This window comes from Pocillopora damicornis, chromosome 3 (genome assembly GCF_964200805.1).
Source record: "Pocillopora damicornis chromosome 3, jaPocDami1.2, whole genome shotgun sequence".
Classification (NCBI taxonomy): domain Eukaryota; kingdom Metazoa; phylum Cnidaria; class Anthozoa; order Scleractinia; family Pocilloporidae; genus Pocillopora; species Pocillopora damicornis.
In genome coordinates this window covers 6,786,638-6,806,883 of record NC_142672.1, presented here as the reverse complement: position 1 = coordinate 6,806,883, position 20,246 = coordinate 6,786,638, and the positions used below count along the sequence as shown (strand labels likewise).

Here is a 20,246-nt window from a genome sequence, read left to right as displayed (position 1 = left end):
CTTCTCATCACAGGCTTGGGACTCAGAGATACATTAATTCAAGAGAGACTTCTCTTTGTTCAGATGAAAGAGCACACACGTCCAGCTGTTTCGCTTTTATTACTTAAGCTATCAACGGAACAAAACATCGGAAATCCGTAAATTGTCGAGTGTTAGCTGAAAATATCACTCTCTCCTCCTTAAATAACTCACTCGCACTTCCGTTACTATGGTCTGATATTTACCTCAGGTGTCAGCGGTTGCATGTTATCTTTACCCTCTCCCCTCCCCTTCTCCCAACTGACGTTAGAAGTGTCAGAATTATGGCGACGGGAAAAGAACACGAGCTACAAAAAGTCACTGACTCCTTTGGAGCACTGCGAAGGAGGGCCAAAGAACTAGGAATTAAAGATTCGCAGCTGACGAAATTAACATCTGTGAGGAACCTCCGTAAGAGACGATCAACTTGTCTTGTTTTTACCAGCTTCGTCTTTGGTTTGGTGGGAATATTGACAGGATTCGGATTGATATTTTATCAACAAGGCTTGCTTTCGAATCAATCTCTGTGGAAAGTTGCCGAGTATGTCTTGGATTTTGACATCGAGAAAGACTTTTGTGTCATTCCGTACCCTGAGATAATTTTGGACATGTTTCGTCCGCCCGTAGAATGCGCCATTTGCGAAGACGTGCACCAAGTCGATAGAGTTTCGTTACTCTCAAGAGAGGAATTCGTTCGGAAATATGCTTACACCTCGAGACCGGTGGTCATCACAGACGGAACAAAGGATTGGACTGCTTCTCAACATTTTAGTTTCGATTATTTTAAGTCAATTTACGGTCCTGAAAGCCCAGTTTTGTTGTCAGAAGATCAGAAGTGTCAATTCTTTCCCTACAAGACAAACTTTAAGTCCCTCCAAGAAGTTTTCAACATGTCTAAAGAAGATGCAAATATGAAGGGAAATCCATGGTATATCGGATGGTAAGAAAGCTTTTTTTTTCTATTTTCTCTTACCATGAAGCTTTAATGAGTGTCTCATGAGAAATATGTTTGAATGAAAACGGGATTTATGAATGGAAATTAGCGTTTAGTATTGTGTTAACTATTTATTTGAAAGTCATGAAATTTGAACATGTTTTAGTTTATGAATTATTGTGAAAAGTTCCACCCTGGAAAGAGTCGACAATTCCCTTTAATAGAACTTATAGTTGCTGTTTTTGAGTATGCAATTTACGGCAAAGAGGCTAGGAAATTTGCTATGCTGCATATTAACTGTAAAAGGTTTAGTGCTCATGATCAGTAGTGCCATTTAATGATGTATTTTAGCTCAATATGCTCAAACTTAATATATGTTCTTTTACTCTTTGTTTAACAGACAAGTTTCGTGTAAATATTTATAATCTGTAACAGAATTTGAGTTAAATCTAAATATTTGACAGAAGCCAGTTACGTTTCAACCCTAAGTTGATAACAGAGAACTGTGGCCTGAATTTATTGATTTTGAATTTCTTTTGTCTTTTTGTCCATGATCCTGTGATAAGAATTATTTAACCAGAAAGTAATTCCAAAACATTTAAAAAAATAGATATGTACAGAAATTTCCTATAGGGAATGGATCAGGACTTTCAAAAACTTGAATGTTTTTGTTTCAGTTTTTTTTCCCAATATTATAATTATACAGGCATATGGCCAATACTCCACTCAAACTTTATCATTGCAACTGATCAACAGAGGAAATTTATGTGTTTCCAAACAGTGCCATCAGAAAAGGTTACCTAACAAAAGCTTTAATGAGCCATTCAGTAGAGATACTGATAATTTGAATTTATAAGGAAGAAGGGGTTGCTCAGGGGATCTTAATCCAAAGGGCAAAGGAGAATTTTGAAGAAATTGGTTGCTAAATGTGAGCCATCAATATAAGAAGTGGTATTATTATACTGTGCCTCTGATGTTTTGAATGAAATGAGATTCACATGATTAGTTGCAATGTTTCTGCTTTTTGCCTAAGCTTATTAAAATTTATGTAGCTCCATAGCACTTTCAAATTATTTTTTTCTGAAAGTGTTCTTTGCCAAATCTACACCGTCCACAATTTTAACTTTTTACTGTGTACAGGATTTGGGCTGGCACAATATACGCATAGTTTTATTATTGGATATAATATGGTTGGTGGGGAAAGATTTTCATTTTATATGTAAAACCCAATAAGCTGTGTGTGAGAAATCTCCCTTTCAATGTTTTAGTGTAACTAAACAGAGCTCTAAAGCCATGCTTTTATAAGGTTGGAGTCAAGGAAATTCATCTGTGAGTTATTGCATATCTGTTTGTTCGTGGCAAAAGGAACAAGGAATGAAAATATGGCACTTAATCATTAGTTCTTAACCCTTTATCTCCCAGATTAAATTTGTAATTCTCCTTACTGTCAACTTTACAATTCTGATAAAGTTAGTTCTAAGAATTAAGTATTGGATCAACTAATTATCCCCAAATTTATATTTTTCTTTATTCTCATCACTTATCTAATTAATATTGTATTGATATTTTTAGGAGAAATTCTGTCTTGGTCACTCATGGGAGTTAAAGGGTTAATTATATGATTTCTACAATATTTAGTTATAATAAGAAAAAATCAGAAATAGTTATTAAGAAAAAATTCAAGCATATGACATGTATTTCTAATCAGTTTTTATTTGAGAATACAAAATGCTTGTTTTAGATTAATTGATGATACAAATCTCTGTTTTCCTAATGTGCGCTCTTTCAAAAGATAAAACACTAAATGAACACTTAGAAGTGAAAAGGACAAATGATAGAAAATCTAAAAGGTACATCTCTAAGGTACACTACTTGCAATGAAAAACATTGACTGATTTATTTTCAGTGATGAAAAAACAATATTCTTTTAATGGTGTTGCTAATTTTTGAAATAGTTTTGTTCTTTTTCATTTATTTTTGTCAACTTTGATATTATCTTCAATATTCTAGACAATTTTTAGCCTGAGATCAGGCGAGAGAGCCTTTCAGCATGAAGACAGAAATGCATTTTTCAGTCTAACCTCTGGTCAGAATAGCATAGATGAACGCTAACTGTAAAAAAGATTTCCTTCCAGTTAATGCATACTGCCTCATATTTTTTAATGATTTTGTTTTGTTTCATTATCATACAGGTCTAACTGTGACTCCTCAGCTGCTAATGAACTTCGTAAACATTACAAAATGCCATATTTTCTGCCCGAGACTTCAGAATCAAGCAAGACTGATTGGTTGTTCATGGGCTGCCCAGGATATGGTGCTCATTTACATGTAAATATTCTTGATTTTCAAGATCTAGTGTTAAGATAACAAACAATGTAAGAAACCTCCTTGAATTTGCTTACCTTAAAACAAAATTTCCAAATGTGACATGATTTTATATTGTCTGTCTGTGAATGCATGAAGTTATGATCCATCAAATGTTTTTAAATTTGCATGGTACATTTAAGGAAAAGAGTTCATCATTCCTTGGCAATTGCTTCTTATAGATTGACAATGTAGGGAACCCTTCCTGGCAAGCTCAAATTAAGGGAACCAAAAAGTGGACTTTGGAGCCCCCACCGGAATGTGCCAATGTTTGTGATCCAAAGCTTGAGGTGACAGTTAACTCAGGAGAAATAAGTATGTCAGCTTATATGTTTCTTGTGACTTTTGATAAGGGAAACCATTGTAAGACTGGTTATTTACCCCCCTCCTCTCCTGAAAAAAAAATCAATCATCACACAAGAAACACTTGTTAACCCTTAAACTCCCAAGCATGACCAAGACAGTATTTCTCCTTACAATATCACTGCAATATCAAGAAGAAAGTGATGAGAATAAAGAAAAATATGAATGAGGTGATTATTTGTGGGTCTAATACTAAATTTCTGCACCATAATCATAGGAATTGTTTGGCATATAATAACGCAAATTACATAATAAGATCTTGAGAATGAAAAGGGTTAACCCCTCAACTCCCAAGATCTGATTGTTAATTTCCCCCTGTAGCTGCTACACATTTCCTTGTAAGTAAGTTATGAGGACTTGGTGCTAGATTAAGATAACCGCTTCTACCTGATAAGTTTGAATATTCTCATTACCTGTTTGCTGAAGAATGTATGGATATCGTGGGGAGAAGTTTTATGTTGATCGCTTTTGGGAATTAAAGAGCTAAAAGGCAAGAAAAGATAAAATCTTCAAGCAAGGGTACATTAAATAGCAAGGGTACATAAAATTAATGTTAATAAAAGATACACTTTTGTTTAGGAGCATGGAGTAGTATTTACTAGTGAAAAGTTAATTTTTATTCTTTACATTAATTACAAAATGCACTTTGTTATTTATCCACATTTGGACTCTGTTGGTCAAATTAATTTAGATTATAATTTTGGTGAATTTATTTTTGATTGTAGTTGTTTTGGACACAAACAAGTGGTTTCACCAGACGGACATTGTTGGCAAGGAACTAAGCATAACTATTGGGTCTGAATATGACTAAATGCTCTATTTTAAACACTGAATACAAATATGGCAGACTAATTGGTGCGTGGGTTAAGTTCTATCAAAGTGAAGGTAGTCAGGCATCTGGTTTAAATCATGTGGAAGATTTTACTCCCTTTGGTTGGCATCTGGGAACCCAAAAAACTTGTAGTCTTAGCTTTTCAAGGGCTACATTTACAAAACAAAAGCTAACCTACCAAGTAATCTGCAAATTTGCATTCTGTCTATGATCAATATTGAAATACCAAGACTCAAAATGGGTTTCAAATAACATAATTGTAGGGGTTTGGTTGTAAAGCCTTAAGTTGCTTTTGATGCAACATGAAATTCTCCTTGAGTGTTGTATTTTGTAATACAATCTCATTTGGAAGGAGAATCGTACAGTTATTCAAAATCACTAAGGGCCTTTTCCATGTACCCTATCAGCTAGTCATTAAAATAACTCTTACTTCATAGGTGCAGCTATATTTAATACAAATTCTTATGTGGTTTAGAAATGAATTTTGATGGGAAATTTGAAATCCCTTTAGAACTGAAACAAGCAAACAAACAAACAAACAGATCACAACAAGACAGATCCATCCAGATGTACAAATGAATGTTATGTGTTAAGCAAGATTGTTGAGTATATTTTTCTAAGTTTTGACTCAGTCTGTTTTTGCTTTGTTATTTTATTTTATCTTATTTCGTCTCATTCCTTTTTTAATTTATATTTTTTGAAAAGTTGATCATCAAAGTATTTAATAGGAGGAAAAGTTTCCACCCAAAGTTACAAGTAATAAGATTAATGCAAAGAATTCTTATTTGGTTAGTGTGAGTTACTAGACATCAAAGTGTGCCTATCAATCAAGACCAAAATAAAGGAGACAACAAATAAATCAACCTGTAAGGAAATACATACTGAACATAAATTTCAGTAGAATTTAATGTGGATTACTGAAAATAGTCTGTTTTTTTGCCTAAAGCGTGGGTGATTGATAGAGAAAACAGATTTTATCATGCGTTTCTCAGGATTTTCCTTCAAATGCTATTTACTCTGCCAGTTTTAAAGTGTTTGAAGTGACGAGATATCAAGGCTAAGAAAGACAAAGAGGAAATAGTGTGCTGATTGCGTGTTCGCGGCAGGTGTCTCGTAAGTTATAGGTATTTAATAGAGTGTGATACTGTTGATAAAAATAAATTTGATATTTAAAGAAATGCTCAGAGGAAATAGTTTGCTGATTGTGTGTTAGTGGCAGGCGTCTCTTATGGCATAGATATCGCCGTTTCCCATGTTCACTCGTTCATTCCCTATGGATCAACGATCTTACAACGATTTTTTAGAAGAAATTAGTCCCCTTTGCATCATATCAAATCGCAACTAAATGCGAATTACTTCAGAAACATCGAAAAATTCATCGTTAGAACATTTTTCTAAATCAAAGACGAGAACAACGGTGTAGCAGTTTAGGTCGAGAGCACTCTGACCATGTACAAAATTTATTTTTCTGCATCCACATAAAGTGACTAACTACAACTCTAAGTCAGCAAGGTCAAGAAGAGTATAAGGTTAGAGTATATTGGTAAGGCCCAGTCAGGTAAAAAAAAAAGAAAACTTTAGCTGATGACCTCTATTACATAACTGAACAATCCGACTAAAATAATGCAAGCAAACGCGATCCGATAGTGTAAAGCACAAAAATACGAAACCTAACACCCCCAAAAAAGAAAGTTGCAATGAGTAACATATTTCATCAACTTTATCAAGTCGTTTCAGGCATTTCTAATGTTAACTAGGTTCAACACGCTGGTATATCTCGTAAGCTAGATAAAGGGTTTTTTTCCTTGTTCAAATGTGACCTTTGGGTTACATGGCAGAAGACTGAATACCAGGCCCCCGAGCCGTCTGTGCAGTGTTCTCAGTTTCTTCCTCTCCTCTTTGCGTAACGATCATTTTGTAGAACAATCGAATGCTTTCGAAGAAAGAAAAGCAGACCAGGAAACCAAAAATCTGTCGAAAAAGGAAGAAAATCGTTGTTACAAGTTGAGGAAAAAGGTTTTAGAGTACTAAAATCATTAAGTTTCACTCCTCAAAGGAAAACCCACCGTCCCCTTATAAGGCGGCTGGTTATGTTTTGTATGAAATAATTTGGCTTCAAACATTGAAAACGGATTCTACTCGGCGAACCACCTACGAATCTGAGTTCTCTTCATACGCCTATTTTTCCTGTAATAATTAAAGTTCCCATAGAATAGTCGTAAACTTTTTACTCTGTGGCACATATTAAGGCTTAAAGGATAGACTGCCGTTCTAGATTACCAGTGCCAAGTAGAGTTCATCAAGGTTAATCCTTATAGCCGGGAGCAGTGAGTCGTAAGCCTTGGACATCTCATGCGCATGAAACACGAGGTTCACTGTACAAGCCACCAGTAAGATGGTCAGGATGATATGCACAATGAAGCACTGTGGAGAAAAAGAGAAAAGCTGAATCTGATAGGTTCAGAAGTAACTATATCGCCGAACGAACGATAAAACTTTCATTATCGTCATCATCGTCATGGTAATGGTCATCGTTATCATTATTTTCATCCTCATAGTCGTCGTCGTTATCACTATCATTATCATTATCATGGTCATCGTTATCGTTATTTTCATTGTCATCGTCATCATCATTGTCAACATCATTGTCATAGTCATTGTCGTTATCACTATCATTGTCATTATCGTTGTCATTATCATTTTCATTGTCATTACTATTATCATCCTCTAATTACTGTCATATTTTAGAAGAGTTTGGGGGGAAAGACAGAGAGGGGAGGAGAGGGGAGGAGAGGGGAGGAGAGGGGAGGGGAAAGGAGGTCTTAACAGCTTTTTTTTTCAAATCGTTTAATAATAGCTCGTCAAGCAAAAGCCGACAATAAACCAGTATGGAACAAGATTTTTTAAGGGTTGAGAACATTAAAGTGAATTGCAAATGATAATTAATGACGAACACACAAAGATTTAGAATAAATCTTTCAAGATGCACGCAAACTGTGATTTGGCTCCTTTTAGTGACGTGGCTCCTTAAATTCATGCCCATGCGCAGAGAGGCCTGAAGTGGTAAATGACGAACGAGGATTTGCTTTGGTTTTTAATGAAAATAAATTTGACTTGAGTCCCAGGAAAGTATGCACAAAAAATGCAATTGGAGAAAGATTTTGACAAAAATTAGGCTGCGAAATTTGATTTGGGCAAAACCTAGGCTGGAAAATGGGATTTCTACTTCACCCTGTATTCCTATTCGTGGCTTTGCATACAAACACTTAAGGAAAATCTGATGAACCATTAGTAGGGTGTCATTTTATTCTAGAAAAGTATCAATACTCCCGAGCTGTCGATTATCGCGACACTCTTCCACAGCCATGGAAGTCTGTTAATTGGTCTCAAATGTAAAATATATATTTTCACCAACGATAAACTTACGACAATTGTCAAGAGTGACGGTCGTGAAATGAGACGCTTGATATGGTTGAAGCCAAAAACAAACCCAATTTGAAACACAATGGACACGATCCAGCAGAACACTGTAATTCCCTTAAAAAAATTCACTCTCCCGACTGCATGTATATCACTGGAATATGCGTAATATGAACCAAGCGATGTCAGAGCATCGCTTCCGCTCAGGCTGGAATATCTAACAATCGATATCCAGGCAGCTGACAGGAAAAGCTACAAACAAAAAATAAACTGTATTAGAGGTGTCATAACAGTGAATCAAAACGTGGGTTTTTCCCGTTGCCAGGTGGCTTACTGGGCTTTTGGTGTTCAATTTAAAGATTGTTCGCAAATATGTATCGTTATGCTTCAGAGCACTAAGCTCATTTTCTTCAAAATCAAAAAAAGCTGTCGCAGCCTAGGTCAATAAGCAATCTTTCTTCTAAAAATGTGGCAGCTTATTCTGACAACAATTTGTGGAAAAAGGAACAAAAACTCACAAACTCAACCACTCTTTCTGCAATCAAAGCACTATTCCAATAATCGGTAGTCTTTGGCACTGTCGCGTCCTGTGCTGCTGCGGGCTGAACCAGTTGGACCTGTTGAACCTGTCCAACTGGTTGTTGAGCATACTGTCTAGGAGGGGCCTGGGCCGCGAAAAACATGGGCTGCAATTGACCTGCAGGGACTTGGCCAACAGGTTGCTGATCAGCGAAACGCTGGTTCCTAGAACTTTGATTCATTTTTCCACGAGTTCTCGTTTCTCTGTTTAACAAAGGAAACAAGCTTTTTAAATCAAATCACCCACTGTGAACTAAGCCTAACAAAAATGGTTGTATTTTGAAATTAAATTGTTATAAATCAGTAAATACAGGAGCTCATTACCCGGAGCCTCAATACCAATTGTACCCTTGAGTCAACCCTGTCCCGTATCTTTTTATTTTAGAACTGAATATGGGTACGTAATGGTTCTTCGGCAACCTTTGACTTCAAGATGAGACTGATATGTCACTTCTCCTTATAATATATCATTCTGTAGATCACTATATCATTATATATGGATAAATAAATATATCATCAAGCATGAATAAATTTCTGGGAGTAGATCAGTGAGTTAGCTATTAAAAGATTCTACCGTTCAGTATTAGCAGCTTGAAGGGAAAATTTGAATCAGATCTTAGGCCGATTTAGAAGGTTTGATAACTGCTGTAGAGAAGGCTGTGAATGCCCCACTCCAGGTCTTATGCAACGATGTAAGAAGTTCAGTGTTTTCTGGTTACCGCAAAAACCAAGACGAACACATAAATTACAAACAGCAAGAGAATATATACTAATATTCTTTTTATTCTTTTTTATTAATATATACTAATATTCTCTTGCCAACAAGAGAATATTAGTTTCCTTCTAAGCTGAATTGGAAGCAACATTTTGCTCCTTTTCTTCCAAGCTGAATTGTTTACTCACGCTCCTAAGTAATTTTTTATGAAACGATGTCTTACTTATGTACCTTAATATAGGCCATCTGCTCGAGAATCATACTTTAGAATCATAAAATGCCTATTTTATGACGGAAAGGATTAAGAAAATGACATTTTCTGGTCGTGTTTACCTTTTTCTTGGCAGTCACTTTTTCTCAGTTAAACGGAAATTGGACTGGCTTCTTGGAAAGCCTGAAAGCGACGAAATATCATCTTACATTCGCAATGTAATCAGGTCTCTCAAGATACACCAAGATGCAAAATGTACGATCAATCTCATTTTATCTCATTTTATCTCATGAAACACTTTCGTACGATGGCTGGTAAGTCACAAAACTCTACAACACAAACACAAACTTAAAACAGAATCACAAAATCCGCAACACTAACACAAAACTCTACCACACAAACACAAACTTAAAACAGAATCACAAAATCCGCAACACTAACACAAAACTCTACCACACAAACACAAAATTAAAACAGAATCACAAAATCTGCAACACTAACACAAAACTCTACCACACAAACACAAACTCAGTAAAACAGAATCACAAAATCCACAACACTAACACAAAACTCTACACAAACACAGACTTAAGTTTGTGTTTGTGTAGAGTTTTGTGCTAGTGTTGCGGATTGTGTGTTTGTGTTGTTGAGCATCTTTATCGCAGTGTATTAAGATATTTTCCAGTGGTGTGTTCGTGACAAATGCTTGCCATCTATCACTGGAAATTTGGCCTCTAAATGTTCTACTTATCAGACATTTTGATGCAACTAGTTTTGCTTTTTCCCCAGGTATTTCCCAACTGCATTTTTCAGTAATTATACACTTTGCAAATAAGAGGCGAATGATGGGGCTGTTAAACCATAAGACCTAAATTATGGAAAAACAATTAACTTACTTATGTAGCCTAAACGTTTATTGACTTTCCGAAAACGTGTTAACTATGATAACATTTAGCAAAGTATTCGCATGAAAATTGTGCATTACTCATATCACGGATCAGTGGAAATTACTAGGAAATGATATGGCTCATTTAGAGATGTGGTCAATAATTACAGCAACCAAAATATAACAGTATCTTTGAAGAGTGCAGTGACATCGTCCCCGTCTATAAACGTCTACGAAAGCAAGGGGAACTTAATTTCTTGACGGCTGAATGGCTATTAGAGTTTCGCTCCAATCAAGAAATTGGATTAGCTTTCTTGGAAAGCCTGAACGTGCAAACATCGATCAACTCAAGTTCGCAATATAAGAAGGGTGCAAAATGTACAATCCTCCTCGTTTTATCCACACGAGACACTAGCTTTAGATGAGACAGATCCTAGCAGTATATCAGACATATCCTACACAGTGTCTCGTTTGTACTTAGCATGTGACTTAGCTGCCAATATGCGTAGGTTGTTTGTCGCTTTAACGAAGGGTTTACGCTCGTAACGTTAGCTTTAAAGACTGCCTTTACATTAGTCGCCCTATACGAAGAGCTAACCGGCTCGATATCCTGCACAGTGTCCCGTTTTTACTTAACAGGTGACTTAGCTGCCAATACGTAGGTTGTCTGTCGCTTTTACGAAGGTTTTATCCTCGTGATGTTAGCTTTAGAACTGTCTTTACATCAGTCGCCCTACCGAAGAGCTAACGCGCGAAAAGTTAGCTTTAGAACCTCTTTGCGGTGGCCAATTTACATTTTAATCTAAGTTGATAAAACTAAATTGTCTACGATAGCTTAATTGGTCTATGATCCGCGAAATCGGTCCAAAAGTCTGAGGTTCGAATCCTTATAGTGGGGAATTAAAATATTTCCTTCTCGCATGTTCGTGACAAATGCTTGCCACCCATCACTGAAAATTTGGTTTCTAAATGACCGATTTAAAGAACATTTTATGCAACAAGTTTGGCTCTTTCCCCAGGTATTTTCCGACATTTTTTAAATTTTCAGTTATCGTTACAAAATGCAAATAAAAGGCGCCTGAAAAGGCTGTTAAACCATGAGACCTAAATTATGGAAAAAACAATGAACTTATTAAGTGCGTAGCCTATAGGTTGATTGATTGACTTTCCGAAAACGTTTCAGTGATGTTGACATTCAACAATACATGGAAATTGTACATTATTGTAATCACTGGTCGATGGAAATTACTAGGAAGTAGGATGGGCTCATCTACAAATACGACCAATGACTCGCTAACAGCAACCGAAAAATGACTGTACCCTGAGTGCAGTGAAATCGTCCGCGTCTATAAACCTCTATGAAAGCAAGGGGAACTTATGTTTTGCTTTCTTTAAGATATTTCCTGACGGCTGAATGGCTATTAGAATTTCACTCCTATTAAGAAATTGGATTAGCTTTCTCGGAAAGCCTGAATGCGAGGAAACATCGATCAACTTAATTTCTCGATGTAAACAGGTCTCTCGCGATTCACCAGAGTGCAAAATGTGAGATCCCCATCATTTTTTCTACATGAGACACTAGTTTTTGATGCAACAGATCCTCGCAGTATATGTAAGATATAAATCACGTTTGTAGCTTAGTTGGTCCATGATTCGACTGCGATGATTCGAAAAGTCTGAGGTTGGAATCCTCATCGTGGTGAATTGAAATATTTCCTCGCATGTTCGTGACAGATGTTAACATCTATCACTGAAAATTTGGTTTCTTGATGATCGATTTACAGGACTTTTAATGCAACAAGTTTGGCTCTTTCCCCAGGTATTTTTCAGTTATCGTTACAAAATGCACATAAATGGCGCCTGAAAAGACTGTTAAACCACGAGACCTAAATTATGGAGAACACGATTAGTATTTAGTGTGCAACCCAAAGGTCGATGGACTTTCCGAAACCGTTTCAAAAATGATGACACTTGGCGATACATGAAAATCGTATAATTCTTATATCACTGGTCGATGGGAATTACTAGGAAATTGTATGGCTCGTTCAGAGATGTTGCCAAAATAATTACAGCAACCGAAATTAAAGATGACATTACCTTTGAATGCAGTGAAATCGTCCGCGTCTATAAACCTCTCTAGAAGTAACGGGAATTTTTCCTTTCTTGAAATAAATTATGAATTTTCCTTCTTACCGCTCTTTTCCCTCGCGCTGATAGCACAGACTGTCAGTGTTAGGACAAAGGTGCAGCTTCTTATGTAGTGACTGCTTTCGTGGAAAAGCAGATTCACATCTGCTTTGTATAAGGTTTCATTTGTGACCAAAGTGACATGGCAAATGTAGGTACGCAATACGTACATGCGCAAATGTGCGACCGTTCGCGGTATTGGAGCTATTACGTTTGACGCCACTTGCTTTTACTCTAGACTGCATTTGATGATTCATGAGAACAATCATTGAATTTAAAGCTACCTGATCATTCCAAAGAGACACTGCTAACCCTTTTTTAAGCCGTGAAGAGTGGTTCTAAAGTCTTCGACGCACAATGCGGAGATTATTACATTAGTAAATTAAGCTGATATATTTTATCAAACTAATTGAACTTTGGAGGACGTTTGGGAGATTTTGATGAAAACTTGTCTGGTTTCTCAGCCGTTTTGTCAAAAATTCCGATTATATGATAATTTCATGCTGATATGTGTAGCATTTGACTGGTGACTTGCATTCTAACTTTGCAATGGTTTTCCTAATTCCAACATCTGTCTAATATGGAAGCAGGGGACGTGAATTCTCAGTCAAATTTCAAAACATAGCATACAGATGTAACAAACAAAATATGTAAGTGTTTCTAAAATGGGGGCTGAAATCCATTTTTAAGGTTTTGAAGTGTTGATTTTTATAGAAATATTTGGAATGTCCATACCTATTCAGAGACTTCAAAAAAAATATTTGGTGAAAAGATAGCTTTCCCAAGAACAGTGAGAAGGATTTATGAGAATTGTTTGTGTCTGAGCATAACTGTAAAGCTACGTGAGTTGTGGAGCTTTGTGTTCTTGTGCAAGGCCGCTAAACTAACTCTCACAGTTTCTCTCTCCACCCCCAGGAGTATAGATGGGTCAGTGACGAATTGTCAGGGAAGATTGATGAAATGCTTGGAGGTAACATCGCGATGGACCAGTATCTAATCCCAGGGAGGGGGGGGGGGGGAAGGGGGGGAGGGGTACTCCTAGTCGCTTCATGCTACATAAAAACCATAATAGTTTTTTTCTTCCATTTCTAAGCCATCAAAGAATGATAAAAGGGAGAAAACTAAAATAAAACGAAATCGCAAAATCGATAACATTCTGTTGCGATTGTTGTAACCTCGTTATTTACCATAATGAGGTTTTGCTGATCAAAGCTAAGAAAGGTAACCATTGACAGTTCAAAGTTTATACTCTAAGATTTATTTCAACCAGAGTTCAACAAACGATACATAGACAGAGTATTCTATGTGACACCACGTACGACCGTATGTCTCTTACGATCATCGTTTCTTTAGGGTGATAGGTGCCACAGTTTTACTCAAAAAGACTGAAGTACATGCTTGTCATACTTAAGTTTAAAAAACCAGTAAGGGAAAAAGAGTAACCATGATAAATGTGGAATGCAATTAAAGGGCAGGTCAAAACTAACTAAGTTTCAACACAGCAGCTCTCTATAACGTTTTTTATGCAGCTAATCAACAAAAATCAATCAAAGCTAAGGAAGCACTTTCAAACAAAGCTGTCTTCTACAAATTTAGTAAACTGGTAGCGTTGTCGCTGATCCAGGCTGCCGCGGTTGAAGGTCAGTTAAGAGGCTACTGGGAATCATTAGCCGCAGCAATTTCCTTTGCTCTTTGCAACCTGTACATCCTTGTCAGTGGCGGGATGTCATCCAAGAACATGAAACAGACCACCCCACCAGTCAACTGCAAAATGGAGAGAGAAATCTTCACGAAAGATACCTTTTTGTTAGTTAAGCCAGCTGTGATTTTACCGCTTGCTACACGTTTGTAAGTTTATTGTATATTTAATCTTTCAAAATTATCGGCCAATCTATGTTGCGGTTTTCATAGCATGGTCGGAAGAGTTTGGAGAAGATCACGTGGTTTTAAGAGGGGGCTGGGTAGGGATCATTCGTCGCTAGGAGAGCATAAAGGATGGCAGGGGGGTAGGAGCACCACTGAGCCTTAGGGGGTGAATAAGGTAAATGGTATTGTGACACTACCAAAATCCTCGCCCCTCCCTCCCCTCTCCCGGCGATAGATAACAAACAGTCTCTAATGCTTAACACACTCCTGCCTGGAGAGAGGAACTGTGAGAGTAAAGTGTCTTGCCCAAGTAGGCAACACGATGGCACTGACCAAAATCGAACTGAGATCTAGCGATCCAGTGTCCGGAGCGCTGATTATTAGGCTATCCCTGGGGGAATATATAGGAATTTTTGGTAGGAAAGGGGCAGAGAAGGAGGGGCGAGGGGTACCAAACTCATTAAACTCAGAAATTTTCAATGCTTCCTATTTAGTGATTTTTTTACCATCCTATTGTTACTAGTGTCTGTTAGGTAGTTAAAAAAATCAATAGGGAATGGGGTGGGGCGAGGGGAGTAGTTCAGATCCCGAGACCCACCCCTTGGATTCACTAGTGCCTCCATTCGTCAGAAAACAAGACACTATGCCTGATTGTTTCTTCTGCTCGCCAAGGCGGTAGGAACAGCAAATTTAGGGAAAAAGTTAAATAACGTACCAAGGCGAAACCAAGGAATACATTGTTTTCGTCGTAAGGTTTGCCTTCACCGTATTTATCACGGTGAGCTTGGTCAGCTTTAAACAATTCGACACCGACCATAATCAGGCTTGTAGTACTAGCGATGAGAAGTATGGTCATAAGGACATGAACAGCTATAACCTGCAAGAAAAGAACAGGTGTTTTTGACTGGTTAGAACAGAAAAAGATTAGTTTTAAACATTCCATTGCCAGTAACAACAATGGAAGAGCAACAACATGTCGTCTGTCGCCCACACGTCAAAATTACAGCCTCACAACCTCGTTCCTGACAGGGAAAAGCCTGAGAAAGTGTCAGACATCTTGAGTACAAGGCAATATATCTGGCGGTATTTTGTGCAACTGAGATAGTCAAGAATTCAGTCTTCCACAGTTCTTTAATTAGTGTTGATAGTCTGTAGTTAAATATACGAGAGCCTTTTTAGGTAATAACTTAGTTGGCCAAATATTCCTTCAAAGTTATAAGCTGCTATGTTTTTGTCCCCCCCCCCTTTGATGGCCATTTCCCAGTAAAGATGGTGCTAAATGTCCCTTTACCCGATCAGTGATATAAAATACCAGTCTGAGTTCCAAAAGTCAAGAGTGCAAAACCCTTCTTGTGAAAATGATTTTTATCGGAAGCACAAAAATGAGGCTGCTTTTTGTCCCAGCACCTTTCAGAAGCCTCACACGAACACTGACCCGATTTCAGAGAGTCTTTGGGCATCTTGAAAACGGCCATGTATTCGTATCACATTAATGAATTATCAGAATGAATTAGTTGCAATACTCACTATCAATGTGGAATTTGATGGTGTCCTGAAGTATCGCCGGTCTTTGTGGATGCCAAACATTAACACAATTTGGAGGACTATCACCATTACCCAACAAAATGTGGAGACTCCTGCGAAGAACGTTGCTCGACCATCCACACCGAAAGTACGGTTTGAGTAAACAACACCACATGGCCAGGCGATTAACAAGGCGATCTGTGTAAGAGGACAAGGTAAGCTTGTGATCAATGATTATGACCATCACTCTTTGATTGTTGGTACAAAGCTGGAGAAGGGCAAGAGAACATCACAAGTGGTGTTCCAACGAGGTTTCCTAATGAATTCGAACTTAGAAAGAGGGTATCCCGATGCGCGACATGAACCTATAAAGACCCATGCGATACTCATCAACATTACATTTGTAGGTCAAATTCATTTCATTGCATACATCATTAAGGAAAAAACTATCGAAACATTTAATTTCTAAAAATGTTAGGAAGTGATAAATTTAAAAGTTTGGAAATAAAAGAACAATTTGTTGGCTAAGAATACTAAGATGGCACAGCATCTACACATAGAAATCCAAACATGATATTACTTGGATCGAGCAAAGTTTTAAATCGAAAAAACCCCTGCTGATCCGATATCATTCGTTAAAACCCCTCCATATCCTTTAACTGCTTACAAACTCAACAAGTCTCGAGGCGCTCAGCAAAGTTTTCATGTAGGTTCTGTCGAGCCGCCCTTCCCTAGGTTGATTCACTGGAGGCTGCATAGGGACACCAGGGCCTGGAACGGATTGGACAGGTTGTCTAGTGGGGTCATGGACAGGTTGTCCTGTGAGAACATGGACAGGGTGTTCAGTAGGGACATGGACAGGTTGTCCAGGGATATGGCCTTGTCCCATTGGAAACTGTGCTCCAGACACTGTCCGTGGCTGATCAGGATATATCTGCTGCATGACTATCTAAGTGGTCTGACCTTGGCCGGTTTGACGTTTGGCTTCACCTGTGATTGAAATAACGAATTATTGCCTGAGCTAATCTGACGTTTGCCGTGGTCACGTGACTCTGTTTTGTCTATGAACTCTATTAACACTCTCAAAAGATATTTAAATATCAATATTACATTAGTTGATTCAATGGTAGAAAAAAGATGTTTAAGCTTTTCGAATCAAATAGCCAGAAAAGCAATTTACATTTTATTATCAATTGTTTCCTTGAAGATTCTATCAAACAGGAGTCAAATTTCTAATTATCTTTAAGATACTCAGGTTACCATGGGGACACTTCAGACCCTCGGTATTACCCTTTGCTGCTGAGGTTTTGTTTATTAAATCATATTAACTTGCGTTCTATGTTGGAAAAATGACTAGGTTGGATGGAAACTGCGACTTTATATGATGCCATTATTGAGGAAAAACATTTAAAAGGATATGTTTTCTATGAGCCACAAAACTTAAGGTCCTAAAATGTTTATTTGATGATAAAGCCGCATTTGTGCATGTTAAGAATTCAATTTTTGCGCTGTTATTAAAATTTGCGGAAAGATTTCAGTTTCTTGCTGAATAACGTATATTTCAGTTAAATGTCGCCCTTTTGAGATTATGTTTTGTTGATTACCCCCTTTATCAATAAAGGGCAAAATTACTGAGCGCTGATTGGTTGAGAGAGAGGGCATTTTTTTCTTAATCGAGGGCATTTTTAGTAATCAAGAGAGGGCATGATTACCTGTTAATGATTGGCTAATCCGTTGCATAGCAACCGTTCGTTATCTTGAAATTTGTTAAAAATAGACTGCGCGCGTGATTTTCCTTCGTATAAATTTTGCCCTTTATTGATAAACAAGTAATCCCATGAGACCTCGTACTATTAAGGATTAATTGCACTTGAGTTTTCAAAATTTTCCAAATTGCCCTCGTCGCTTCGCGACTCGGGCAATTTTGGAAAATTTTGAAAACTCTCGTGCAATTAATCCTTAATAGTACTTGGACTCATGTGATTACATATACTAATAACAGTAGTAATTATATCAAAGTAACCTTCGGGTGAAATCTAAATGGAACGAAGGAAATGTATTCAAGTTCCGAGAAATACTTAATGCTGTCACAAATGTAATACCTTTTGTTGTTTTACATTTGTTGTTCGAATTAAATTGCTTATTTTGATATTGGTGGGCTCATTTACTGCGAAGATCGCCTCTTGAGGGTGAGACAGAAGCCTGATCTCTAGCTCTAGACCGACTAACTTGCCAACTATGACGAAGCGATGTTCTGAAAAGGGATCAACTGTACTAGACCCGAAATAGTATAATTTTCATTGCACCCGTTTATCCTTGTATCGTATTAACTGCGGAATCTCGCAGCTATGGACATCAAATTGAATGAGGCCACTAAAGGACTCTTTTTTGTACTCCCTAGTTAGATTTTTACAACAACGAGTTGACTTTCTTTTATATGGAGGACGTGGCATGTCTCCCAAGCACGTGATCTTTGAAGCTTGCAAGTATCCGAATTGGAGTAGATTTCGTTTTGGCGGGAAAAATCAGTCAGCATTTCCATCTTCTGTACAAGAAATTCTGCTTCATTGATTTAAATAACACTCCATTCGTGTCCATCCATAAAATGCAAAACATGTGATTCAGTGTTGAGGAGCATTGTCTCTTTAGCGAGAATCTAAAATTCGAAATTGTAAAGTCGTTTTAAAATTTTAATGTTACCAGCACTTGGTTTAAAAACATACCTTCGTTTTCTGAGCGTTTTGAGACCCTTTAAAAATCCTCTTGCTTCAGACACAAACTGTACATTGGCAATAATCGTTATTTCCTCGACTCTCTGCGAAGAAACTCGACACTTGAATCACAGGTAGCCCAAGTTCCAGCTGTAAGATGGTCATCTTGACAATAACAGTCATGGCGGAATTAAAAGAGTTTGTATGGGAATATTTACGACCGCTCTGAGGAATGAAAAAAAAGTCAAATTCTTAATAAAAATATCTGACCTTACTTCCACAGCGTATCACTTGTTATCTGACCGCTTACTTTGATGATAAGAATCCATTTTAGCGAGTTGTACATTTCGAGGTTTCCAACGCACATAAGAAAAGTTGGAAACCACGAAATGGACAACTCGCTAAATTGGATTCATTTCGTCAAAGTAAGCGGTCAGATAACAAGCGATGCGCTATGGAAGTAAGGTGGGGTATGTTTATTGAGAATTTTACGTATTTATTTATTCCTTAGAGCGGTCGTAAATATTCCCATACAAACTCTTATAATTCCGCCATGACTGTTATTGTCCCTAGATGATCATCTCACGGCTGGAGCTTGGGCGGCCTGTGCTGGAATAAGACGCTTGAGCGGTTTCCTAGAAAGACAGAAGGAGCCATAAGTTTGTTTATGAAGCAACCCAAACATTTAAAAAGAGTTACGCTCAGCTCACCACAAAGACGACTCCAGTTACAATCTTCATATAAGCAATGATTATTTCGCCGATTTTCTGCGTAGGAACTCGATACCCGAAGAATTTGCATAGGCGATAGGTTTCCTAGAAAGATGAAGACAAGCTTTTAGGCTGTTTCCACAGCTACCAAAATATTCGTTGATGAATGACATTCGTGCGGTTCGGTTACTTTTTCCGAGAATGTAAATTCTAATTGTGGACGTATACTTAGAATAAAACAGACACGAACTTATTCAGAGGAATTGTTTTCGTTTTTTCCTGATTCGGAGAAATAAAGAAGAAGTGTTTATTACAGAATCTCCCGATAGAAGTGGTTAATCGCGCGCCCTACTTATGAATATAATCGCGTCCAATTTCAAATTCAAACACGCTTTCACAATTTTAATAACTTAGATTGCAAACGACACTCAATTGAAAGCAGCCGCAAACGCGAAATCAAGATTCTAAACAAACCCAGAGCTTCGATCATTTATTGACGGTGATTTCGCGGAATGCAGAGAGATGGAACTAACTTAAATTACCATCGATATTTAATACTCTGTTTAGTATAGGTAATCACATGATTTCGAGTACAACTTGGAATAAATAAGCGACGAACTGAAAAAGCATATCATCTCGAGTTGTGATATTACATCAGCAAACCAAACAGCGATCTACGACTTAACCGTTTAACCCCTAGGAGTGACTGGCATCTAATTTCTCCTTACAATATCAGCCCTGAATCAAACATTAAGGTCATGCGAATTAGGGAAATGATCAATAACTAAAGAACTCTTGACTGTTAAACGAATTCTCCTTTTCAGACCCGTAAGAAATGTCTGGAGAACAGTATACGGATAATATGCATACCGATATTAGGATGTAAAGGATTCATTAAAAGCGACACTTGCCTCATCGCTACGCGA

General features: G+C 37.4%; 3 protein-coding genes across 6 annotated transcripts; 1 reads left to right on the top strand and 2 right to left on the bottom strand.

Moving 5' to 3' along the window:
• The first annotated feature begins 264 nt into the window (after positions 1–264).
• Positions 265–5,689, top strand: LOC113665674 (bifunctional arginine demethylase and lysyl-hydroxylase JMJD6-A). The gene is made up of 4 exons (XM_027181390.2): positions 265–958; positions 3,145–3,280; positions 3,499–3,631; positions 4,405–5,689. Exons 1-4 carry the CDS (start codon positions 303–305, stop codon positions 4,488–4,490), a joined length of 1,011 nt encoding a protein of 336 aa, XP_027037191.2. The 5' UTR covers positions 265–302; the 3' UTR covers positions 4,491–5,689.
• Positions 5,690–5,931: 242 nt separating this feature from the next.
• Positions 5,932–12,664, bottom strand: LOC113665649 (uncharacterized). 4 transcript variants are annotated; one of them, XM_089200205.1, is made up of 6 exons: positions 12,516–12,664; positions 9,559–9,619; positions 8,450–8,714; positions 7,938–8,183; positions 6,792–6,935; positions 5,932–6,482 (listed from the first exon to the last, which is right to left on the bottom strand). In XM_089200205.1, the coding sequence occupies exons 3-6, from the start codon at positions 8,690–8,692 to the stop codon at positions 6,339–6,341; spliced, it is 777 nt and encodes a 258-aa protein (XP_089056331.1). In that variant the 5' UTR covers positions 8,693–8,714; positions 9,559–9,619; positions 12,516–12,664; the 3' UTR covers positions 5,932–6,338. The 4 variants fall into 4 exon arrangements, with proteins under 4 accessions (XP_089056331.1, XP_089056330.1, XP_027037170.2 ...); XM_089200204.1 differs by having other exon boundaries at positions 12,420–12,643; XM_027181369.2 differs by lacking the exon at positions 9,559–9,619 and having other exon boundaries at positions 12,420–12,648.
• Positions 12,665–13,750: 1,086 nt separating this feature from the next.
• On the bottom strand, positions 13,751–19,440 carry LOC113665650 (uncharacterized). Its single transcript, XM_089200197.1, has 6 exons — positions 19,321–19,440; positions 18,623–19,245; positions 16,567–16,889; positions 15,903–16,097; positions 15,091–15,252; positions 13,751–14,273 (listed from the first exon to the last, which is right to left on the bottom strand). Exons 3-6 carry the CDS (start codon positions 16,840–16,842, stop codon positions 14,163–14,165), a joined length of 744 nt encoding a protein of 247 aa, XP_089056323.1. The 5' UTR covers positions 16,843–16,889; positions 18,623–19,245; positions 19,321–19,440; the 3' UTR covers positions 13,751–14,162.
• Between the last annotated feature and the right edge of the window lie 806 nt (positions 19,441–20,246).